This window comes from Mandrillus leucophaeus, unplaced genomic scaffold, assembly GCF_000951045.1.
Source record: "Mandrillus leucophaeus isolate KB7577 unplaced genomic scaffold, Mleu.le_1.0 Scaffold52, whole genome shotgun sequence".
Classification (NCBI taxonomy): domain Eukaryota; kingdom Metazoa; phylum Chordata; class Mammalia; order Primates; family Cercopithecidae; genus Mandrillus; species Mandrillus leucophaeus.
Genome location: NW_012105586.1, coordinates 3,340,634 through 3,351,246, shown reverse-complemented (window position 1 = coordinate 3,351,246; position 10,613 = coordinate 3,340,634). Strand labels below are relative to the sequence as shown.

Here is a 10,613-nt window from a genome sequence, read left to right as displayed (position 1 = left end):
CGAGTAGCTGGGACTACAGGCGCCCGCCACCTCGCCCGGCTAAGTTTTTGTATTTTTAGTAGAGACGGGGTTTCACTGTATTAGCCAGGATGGTCTCGATCTCCTGACCTCGTGATCCGCCCGTCTCGGCCTTCCAAAGTGCTGGGATTACAGGCTTGAGCCACTGCGCCCGGCCAATTTTTCATTTTTAAAACATTTTTTAAAAATTTACTTTTTGAGACAGGGTCTTGCTCTTACCTAGGCTCGAGCACAGTTGCACCATCACAGCTCACTGTAGCCTTGACCTCCTGGGCTTAAGTGATTCTCCTGCCTCAGAACCCTGAGTAGATGGGACTACACTGTGCCCAGCTAATTTTAATTTTTTTTTTGTAGAGACAGGGATTACAGGTGTGAGTCACTGTGCCCAGCCTATTTTTATTTTTAAATTTTTTGAGAGAAAGGGTCTTGCTCTGCTGCCCAGGCTGGAGTATAGAGGCACAACCTTGGCTCATGACAGTCTTGACCTCCTGGGCTCAGATGATTCTTCCGCCTCCATCTCCCAAGTAACTGGGACAACAGGCATGAGCCAACATGCCCAGCTGATTTTTTTATTTTTTGTAGAGACAGGGTCTTACTTTGTTGTCCAGGATGGTCTTGAACTCCTGGTCTCAAGCAATCCTCCTGCTGTAGTCTTCCAAAGTGTTGGGATTACATGTGAGCCACAATGCCTGGCCACTTAGTTTTTTTTTCTTACTTTAATTAATTTTTGAGATGGAGTTTCACTCTTGTTGCCCAGGCTGGAGTACAATGGTGTGATCTTGGCTCACTGCAACCTCCGCCTCCCGGGTTCAAGCAATTCTCATGCCTCATCCTCCTGAGTAGCTGGGATTACAGGTGGCCGCCACCACGCCCAGCTAATTTTTGTATTTTTAGTAGAGACAGGGTTTCACTATGTTGGCCAGGCTGGTCTCGAACTCCTGACCTCAAGTGATGCACCCGCCTGGGCCTCCCAAAGTGCTGGGATTATAGGCGTGAGCCACCGTGCCTGGTCACCTTTTAATTTTTTTAAATAAATAGTGATGGGGTCTATGTTGCTTAGGCTGGTCTTGAATTCCTGGGCTCAAGTGATCCTTCTACTTCGGAATCACAAAATATTAGGATTATAGGTGTGAGCCACTGTGCCCAGCCTTTTTCTTCTAAAGAGACAGTCTTGCTCTATTATCCAGGCTGGAGTGCACTGGTGCAATCACAGCTCACTGCAGCCTTGAACTCCTGGGCTCAAGCCACACCCCTGCCTCAACCTCCGGAGTTTCTGGAACTACAGGCATGAATTCAAGTGCCTGGCTCCCTAATTTTAGTTTTTTTGTTAAGGTATAATACATGACTACATGAGACAAATGTAGGAGAAAACTGGAAGACTTCTCAAATTGTTGCCATTTCAGGGTTTCTGAATACCTGAGGTTTTTCCGAAGAGATGTTGGGTCATTGGCCAGAAGGGTGTTAACCAGGCCGAAGAGCTGCATCACACGCTCATCCTGGCGCAGATCTTCATGGCCTTTTAGAAGGAAAACAAACTCATGCCCGTTGCTGCCTGTAAGGAACAGTGGGAGCGGTAAGTGTACATCAGAGGTCCTCAGCTCTTCAGCTAAGAGCACCACTGCATTCAAGAGATCCCACAGACTACATATGCCTTACTTAATCACACGTTCCTCACAAAAAGAAACAACAATCCTTAGAATTGATGAAAAGAGTGGCTTTGCCTTTTATGGTTCTCAATGACCAATGTTGTTCAAATTAAAACAAAACCAAACCTGTTTTTGAGGACCAGGAATGGTTAGGCACAGAAATGATCATTCCTGTTTTGTGACCCACTCTGTCCTCCTCTGTTCTGAGAAGCCTGACTCCTACAGGCTGTATCATCTGGGATCCCACTTGGGCATGGCCAATGGTAGAGGGGTACTGGCAAGAGGTCAAAGGATGGGTAGAAGGAGAGGTCAGGATATGTGCCCCCCACCACCAGCCTGGCCCCAGTTCTAGAAGCCGCCACACCACTCTCTCTGGGCCGCAGACTCTGCTAGATGGCCTCTCCGGCACGGTGATGGTTCTTGCTGGGCTCCTTGTTCTTCCAGTTCTGGAGTGTGGGGGTGAGGGCTGAGTAACAATTTCTCACTTGTACTTGTTCATTAGCGCTCCTTGTTGATTCTGTTAGCTTTGTTCACACCTCTGGAAACAATTCCTTTCTTAAACATTCTTTAATTAAACACCCCAAGAACCAGCCTGACCCACATTTTGGTATCAGAAGACAACAGCCCATGCAGAGACAATCACCTGTGGACCATGATTAATTGGTGTTGGTGAATAATCACTGCATTTAAGAAACATTAGCATTATGAAGAGCGAGAGGCGAGGCCGGGTGCGGTGGCTCACACCTGTAATCCTAACACTTTGGGAGGCTGAGCTGGGCAGATCACCTCAGGTCGGGAGTTTGAGACCAGCCTGACCAACGTGGTGAAACCCCATCTCTACTAAAAATATAAAAATTAGCGGAGTATGTGGCGTGCGCCTGTAATCCCAGCTATTAGGGAGGCTGAGGCACGAGAATTGCTTGAACTCAGGAGGTGGAGGTTGCAGTGAGCCGAGAGCATATCACTTCACTCCAGCCTGGGCAACAGAGTGAGTCTCTGTCTTGAGGGGGGAAAAAGAGTGAGAGGCAGCCGGGCACGGTGGCTCACACCTGTAATCCCAGCACTTTGGGAGGCCGAGGCAGGCGGATCACTTGAGGTCCGGAGTTCAAGACCAGCCTGGCCAACATGGTGAAACCCCAACTCTACTAAAAACACAAAAATTAGCCAGGCGTGGTGGCACATGCCTGTAATCCCAGCTACTCAGGAGGCTGAGGCAGGAGACTCACTTGAACCTGGGAGGTGGAGGTTGCAGTGAGCCAAGATTGCGCCATTGTACTCCAGCCTGGGCAACAAGTGCAAAACTCTGTCTCAAAAACAAACAAACAAACAGCGAGAGGCCTCAAAGTGCCACCACAGCACTCAGGCCTCCCTAAACATCCCCCATAAGTAACACTCTACCCCAAGGGAAATTCCAGAGGCCACTTGCTTAACAAATCTCACTGTGAGAATCCACTTGTTCATTTTACACAATCATTTACCACAGAGGCTATGATGGTAAAAAAAAAAAAAAAAAATTCAAGAGCCAGAAGCCCCCTTTTCAGAGGAGCTAGCAACTTCCCTGCTTGCACCCAGCTGCCTCCTTCCTGGCCTCATCAGTCCCCAACACCTGCCTTCCACTGTTACTTCTCTGCTTTGTATGCCTTTGTCATTCCCTTTATGTGTGATCATGCTTGACATAAGCCCAACTACATGAATGAACTAAGTCCTGAGGACATAATAAGAAATTTGCTTGTCCTCTATTTTCCTCTCAATGAGCATGGGAAAGATGTAGCTATGATAGGTGAGTAGTGGGAATGGCAAGCAGTAATTTCAGAAGAGGGAAGGGGTCTTAGCCAGGGTAGGAGGGAGAAGCGGGTGACAGAAGTGCACAATGGTCCTTACCCATAAGTGTCAATTTCCGGGGCCTCTGCTTGGATGTGATGACTTGCAAAGACGGTGCTATGGACTGAATGCGAATGATTGGCTGGTTGGGGTCATATGTTCCTGGCACAGCCAATTCAAGGTCCCGGCACATCAGAAGTTTTGGGGAAACATATTGCAGCTCTAAGGATGTGAGCTGTGAATAATTACCAAAGGATTTAGTGTTCTGCCTCCAGGGAGGAATTTAAATGCAATTTAACTATTTTTCAGTGGATTGCTAATAACAATTACTTGTCCCAAAGCAGAAGTAAAACCAGATGCTTTGGAATGAGTGTTAGAACATTCATAGACAGTAAAACAGAGAGGACTATAATGACAGTTAACCCTGCCAGAAGCTCCTACCTGAGGCAGCTGCTTTGAGATTCGTCGGAACACATGATAATAGAGGTCCCAGGCTTGAGTGAGGTCCTTGACATTCCCTGATTTCATGTACTTCCTGCACCACTCTTGGGCCTCCATTAAATCTCGACCATAGGCCTGAGAGAGAAAGCAGGTACATTTTCAAGTGGTTAAAGTCTCAATCAAGCCAGGAGGCAAAATCCCCAGACTGACTGCAGACATTACTCAGGAGCCCGCTGTGGACTGAAAACACTGGCAGGGGGCTGGAGATAGTGAGAGCAGAGGTGCAGGCCTCCAACCCTGGAGTTCCCAAACCAGCAGCATGGCTTACAGGGAAGGAAGGGTGAGAGGAGAGACGAGATGACTCCTTGAGAAATCTTGGGCTTTTCCAGTTAAAATTCAGGAGGGTCCCTGTAACTAATTTCTGGTGTTTTATGCTCTGTGACCTCCATTAGAGCTCGTTTTATTAGTCTGACAAAGGCCTTGGGTCACGTCCTTTCATTTTGTAAAAACTTTTCTCATTTTTTTTTAGTGGCAGAATGTTTCCACAGGGTTATGTCCTTTTGTGTTTTTTACCCCATACCTGATTAAAGGATGTCTCCTTCAGAGTCTGGGGGCCCCGTTCCATCATAGCATGCAAGGGCTCCAGCACCTCAAACATGCCTTTCACGTTCCTCTCCCCAAAGTACAAACGAGATGCCTCTTCCAGGCCTTCGTGCCACATCTCATGCCACAGGATGGCCACTCGGATCAGCTCCTCGCTCACCTGAAGCCAAGAGAAGAAGGAGAGAAGCACCAAGAATCAGCTAACCTCAGAAAGGTCTGTTTTGGAGACACAGGAGGAACTCTTTCCGGCAGTCAAAGGGAGTGCACAGCACCAATGTGAGGAAGAAAAACAATCCCACTCGCACCCACCAGCTAGGTGACCAGGGTCTGTGGAACCCCACAGTGGCTCCAACTCACCATCATGGCCTGCTGGACCAGGGTGTTGCTGTGCTCACACATGTTCTTCAGAATCTTGTTGGCTGCGTTGTGCCGGGCTGTCGTGGTAGACTTAGAAGCCACTGTCAGGGGGTAGATGAGGGCCTGAGGGAAAGACAGAAGGAACATCTATAAAGGAATGTGGGTTGGGGGAGAGCTGGTGTGAATTTTAAGGAGAATGACAAAACAAGTGGTGAGTGTGACATTAACATCTGCTTGAGGCTACCAGGAAGGGGCTAACTCAAGTCTTGGAGGGAATATGCTTTCTTTTCAGCAAGGCTCCCGGGCCCTCTGGGACAGCTGGCTGGACAGACCCTCCTGGGCCAGGATGGAACACATGACTCCTAGTTCCTGCGCTTGTGTCTCCAGGGCAGCTTTTGGAAAGGCTGACCACCAAACCAGTGGTTAGAAGAGAAACTGCTCAGGGTCTCCACGTACCTGGGGGTGGTACCGACCAATGTCTGTGAGAAGCTGGTGAATGAGACGTCCCACCAAGGGTCTGGGAGTATCAATTCTTGCAATGAGCTGAGGTATAACCTGGTATTCAAAAAGACACAGTATGTGGCATATGAGACTTGAAACAACTAGTTATTCTTCTAGGCAAAGATCAATTATTGTCACTTGTTTTGGTTGACACTCTGAAATGGTTCATTCCCTTCCCTTTAGTTTCTAAAAGAAAATAAAGAAAATATGGACCCTTGACCCTGGGACTGAGCCCTACTTCCTTAGCACTGTATGAACACATGCTGCCTTGCAACGCTGAACAGAGCATGCTTGTATGAGGAGACACACAGGAGAGAGACTTGGAGCCACCTTCACCTGTAACCGAGTGTCCTCGCCTGTAGCCAGGTATCAATCTGAATGGCTCTGACCCCCTCCAGAAGAGAGAATCGGGGCCACCCTTACCTGTAACCAAGTGTCCTCACCTGTAGCCAGGTATCAATCTGGATGGCTTTCACTCCCTCCACTAAGGCCTCATTGACATCTGGCCAGTGACCATAATCAAACCATAAGGTGAGAACTCTGAAAAAGAAATGAGAAAGTCATAGAAAATTTAGTTTCCCAGTTTTTGCCTGTCTGTTTTTAATCTTTAAGGCTCCCGAGAAGAGATCTGGCAGGGACTCCAACCAGTGACTCTCAAATGTGTTTGCTCTCCCATGGGAGCAGGTGTCTGTGATGGGTGGCAGTGCTCTTGACTGAACACCACAAGAATCACCCTGAGCAAATGAGCATTTCATCCCAGGTCACTGAGGGGTCACCACAGCACGTACGCAGACATCAAACAGACGAGCCAGGATAACCTTTAGAGAGCACAAGTCTGCACATATAAGAGTCGCTGTAGGGCAGAGGCAACAGGGACACCTGCCTCTTAGCTGGCTGGAGATCCTCCAATGAAGGACATGGACCTTGTCACCTTTACCCTCTGGACTGACTGATATGGGTCATTTGTTTAGACCTCTCCAAGTTGCTGAGGGATTTTAGAAATACTGTGACTTCAACAGGCAATGGGTGGTCAGAAAAAAAGAAATATTGTGATTAACAAATGGGTGAATAGTCCCTACATAATAAACCACACATGGGGAGTTCTCACTCCACTTCTCCTCCTCACTCTCTGTAGGTTTCACCCACATAGGTGGGGCCCAGTCAGCTGTTACTCTTCAAACTGCAGTGCAGAAAAAAGGCACATACACCCATCTTGGGTGTCCTCATCAGGGTCAGGAGGGGAAAGAGGACTTTTACGTGTGACTTCTATGTCCTGCCATTAACATGGCCTACCAGAGTTGCATCTTCCCCTTCTCTGATACCTGAGTGTATCCTGGAGGTTGTTGCCTCTTGACAACGAGATGGAACGGAAGAAGCCCTGGACGGCAGGCACCGTGTACATCAGGAGGGTTTTGGACAGATCCTGTTGGAACACACACGTGTTAGTGACACTCTTGCCTCAGCTTTCTCATCTGTAAAATGGGCGTAACAGCATACTAATAGTACCTACTTCAAAGGGTGGTTATAACAATTAAATTGGTTAATGCATGAAAAAGCTTTAATCATTACCTGGCACATAGCAAAGACTCAATAAATGGCAACTGTATCATAACTGTTATTATCTGGGGCTGACGGTGGCTTCCTGAACGGGATGGTGGGAGGAGATGGGGCTGAGGCTCTGAACACTCAGATCTCTGGGCCTGCCAGCTGCCCTGGTGCATTCTGAACTGACAGTCCAAGGAGAAGGGGAAGAAGTGGAAGTGGAGAGAAAAAGGCAGAGGATGGACCTCCCAAGCCCCATCCTCAGAGTGGACCTGCAGCTGCGTACAGCCACCCACACACAGGTGCAGCATGTAGAGAATGAGCTCATCCACGGGGAAGCTTGACAAGGAGCTTGTTCTTCAGCGTGGAGGCTGCGTCAGCTCCCCAAACGCAAATATCCACACAAAGCCCTGTCTCAGGCAGTGCTGGATGGCAGACAGGCAGTATTTTCCAGCTCCACCTGGCACTTCAGATACAGCCTCAGGTTCCTTTTAAGCTTAGCTTAACAACGGTTCCATTTCTCAGAGAGCCTGGCACCTTGGTTGGTTGGTAATAAGGAAGAAGGGAAGGGTACCTCAGTGACCTTCTTCTGCAGTGGCGATGGGGTGGGGCTGTTCTCGGTGCTCTCGGCCTCGCTCTCACTGTTGCTGCCCTCGGTGCTGGCGGTGGTGGTGGCAGTAGCGGCCGTGGTGGCGGCAGTGGTGGTGTTGGTGATATTAGCCCCGCTGGCATGACGCAGTTTCTTCTTCTCGTCGCGGGCTTGGTTCTGATGTTTGTAGTGTAGCACAGCTTCGAAGTTCATCACTGCCCACGCGTGCCAGGCCTGGTTGGGGAGAAAGGCAAGGACAGACACCGGAGCTGTGACCAACAGCAGGGCTCAGAGGGAGTGCAAGGTAAATGCTGAGGAACAGCTGCTCCTGCCTCTTCTCTGTGTCCATAAAGCAAACACTTCAAGGAGACACTCAGAAATGGCTGTTTTACTAAATTCAACATGATCCACTGACTTTGTGGAGCACTAACTATATAACGTACTGCTGTGACTGCACTGCGAGAAGGGCACAGCAAGAGGAGCAGGAGACAGCTCTTGCCTCAAGGGATCTCCTGGCCTCCTAGGGGAGCTCACGCACAAACCTGAAGACCTAGGTACTCTGCAAGGCGCAACGGGAGTAGCAAGGACAGGGATTTGGAAAGCTTTGTCAAGAAGAGGGATTTGGGGTAGGTCTGGAAGAGAGCTGCAGAAGGGCAAGGAGGGAAACAAGAGAGCAGTGGTGGGGACTACTTGGCAAGGGGGAAGAATAAGGCCAGAGATGCACAGATTGGTTCACGGGAAATAAGCCCATGGATGTGACTGCGCAGGAGATACACGCAGGCGAGGAGTGAGAGCGAGGCCAGTAAAGCATGCCTGGAGCAGGCACGGGGCTGGCACTTTCACCCAGAAAGCAGAGCTGCATTGGATATAAAGTGTACATTTAGGGGAGAGCAGAAGTGGCAGGCAGAAGTGGGGGCAAGCAGCAGTCATCACAATATTTCAGGGGAGCAAAGTCTTGACAGGTCACCAGATAGTGGACAAAGGAAGACATGAAGAGCATAGGAGCATGATGGAGAAAGAATCTCACCCATCTACCTGGTCTCCACACCTAGCCCATGGCCTGACAGAGAACCAGAGCTCAATGCTTGATGGACGAACCCTTGGTGCTTATTTGGATAAAGGAATACTACTGTCTCTCTGGGGTTCTGAGCGGCAATGACTCTATAGCGTACCACTGCTTGGTTTAGCGAGTGTGAGGCAGAGTTTGCTTCCAGGCACGGTAACTCTGCAGTGACAGTAGGACACTACGTGACCCATTAATAGCTGAACTTTCTGAATAATCAGGAAATTCATTTGTATGCCTTGCCAAAAACCTTGAACACAGGTGTATCCCTTTTCTCATCTAAGCAGAATAGACTGATCACAATTAACCTTTACTTGGTGAGTAAGAATTCTACAATGACCCAGGTTTCAGTTTTTCCATACCTTCATTTATTCACCGAACATCTCTTGTATATCTGCTATGTGCCTAGCAATGACCTGGGGTCAAGGTGAACCAGACAAACAGTCCTGGCATGCACACAGGGCCATGACGTTGATGGTAGAACACATTATAAAACCAAAGGGACCCACATTAGGAAATGCTTTTAAAAACTAAAACTAAAGTTCCTGAAACCAGCTTTTTTCTTGCGATTTGCTTACTTCCTAAAAGCTAAATGAAGAAAAGTATCTCTGGTTAGAATGCAATTCTGATTAATAAGCTTCCAGCTAATAGTGTTTACTGGATGTATTTTCCAGCTTTGGACATGCAGCTTTGGACATACAGCTTTGGACATTCGTGCAAACCAGAATGAAGCATGCCTAAACAAAGGTAAGATCTGTATTATAAGTGCTTCTGCAGTCCTCAGATGCAAGTTTAGATTTCAGAGGGATTAATTCACAAAGTATTGGCAAACCAAGGAGATACTGGAAAGACATCAATGACATCTGCCACACCTACTTACCAGGAAGCCTCTCAAAAAGAAATGAGAATGTGTGTTCTCACTAAAGATATATACTTGCAAAAATCACCCCTCCATCAATCACATCTTTTAAAAATTTTCTAATTCTGTTTATCTCTTTCAAAAGTTTCCTGTAACATAACAGGATGTTACTTGGATCTTTCCAATAAAAATAAAGAAAGTTAAGTTCTTAGCTGAGGAGCAGGCAAGGATGGAAATCAGAAAAATGCTGAGCAGGAACAGATGACCCAAGGGAAGATGACGCTCCAGAGATTAACCATGTGTCCAGATGCTCCCAGGAAAACAAGCAGCTCAGAATCTATAAGACAGCAGCAATCCCCAGCACCCCACACACCTAATAATGGTGTAACAAGTATTTCTCACAATAATCTTTCTGTATTAATTAAACTTGTAGGGGGAAACGCAGGCTCCCTGGGCCTGTGACTGACAGACTCCAGGGACTCAAGAAGCAAATTAACAGCATCAGCCTAGCTCCACAGAAGCTCAGCTGTAACCACGAGCACACAGGAGGACATGAGCAAGCCAGCCAGGGTGCTGGGTCTCGCAGGCAGCCCTGCTTCTGATCACCTTGTACCAGCTGCGGTCGTGCTCGGTGGCAGCGCTGTAGTACTGCAGCACTTTGGGGATTGTGCTCTCGTTGATGCCCTGTAGATTCAGCTGCCACTCTCCAAGTTTCAGGAAGCATCTGGAAGCAGAGAAACAAGCCCCCATGATGCTCCCTCCTCAAAACAGCCCTCGTAAGAGGGCCACGAATTGTTAGGGGGACACTGAAGCCCTTCTAGTATTTCCTCTTGTTCTCAGGAGGCAATGTGAAGGAGCCAGCAAAATTTTCAGCCATATGGAAGAAAGGAGATGGGCTTTTGGAATACATTTTTTTTTTTTTTGAGACGGAGTCTCGCTTTGTTGCCCAGGCTGGAGTGCAGTGGCACGATCTTGGCTCACTGTAAGCTCCACCTCCCGGTCTCACGCCATTCTCCTGCCTCAGCCTCCCGAGTAGCTGGGACTACAGGCGCCCGCCACCACGCCAGCTTAATTTTTTGTATTTTTAGTAGAGACAGCGTTTCACCGTGTTAGCCAGGATGGTCTTGATCTCCTGACCTCGTGATCCGCCCGCCTCGGCCTCCCAAAGTGCTG

The 10,613-nt window shown here is 48.3% G+C and overlaps 1 protein-coding gene across 2 annotated transcripts in view; it reads right to left on the bottom strand.

The window, feature by feature from the left end:
• MTOR (mechanistic target of rapamycin (serine/threonine kinase)) overlaps positions 1 to 10,613 on the bottom strand; it is a 160,412-nt gene that overhangs the window by 17,080 nt on the left and 132,719 nt on the right. For both annotated transcript variants that reach the window (XM_011996603.1, XM_011996602.1), the window contains exons 38-47: positions 10,047 to 10,164; positions 7,504 to 7,752; positions 6,710 to 6,810; positions 5,831 to 5,927; positions 5,343 to 5,441; positions 4,887 to 5,009; positions 4,507 to 4,689; positions 3,927 to 4,061; positions 3,546 to 3,720; positions 1,435 to 1,570 (exon numbers count right to left, since the gene is read on the bottom strand). In XM_011996603.1, the coding sequence (XP_011851993.1) occupies positions 1,435 to 1,570; positions 3,546 to 3,720; positions 3,927 to 4,061; positions 4,507 to 4,689; positions 4,887 to 5,009; positions 5,343 to 5,441; positions 5,831 to 5,927; positions 6,710 to 6,810; positions 7,504 to 7,752; positions 10,047 to 10,164 (1,416 nt within the window). The remainder of the gene's footprint in view (positions 1 to 1,434; positions 1,571 to 3,545; positions 3,721 to 3,926; positions 4,062 to 4,506; positions 4,690 to 4,886; positions 5,010 to 5,342; positions 5,442 to 5,830; positions 5,928 to 6,709; positions 6,811 to 7,503; positions 7,753 to 10,046; positions 10,165 to 10,613) is intronic.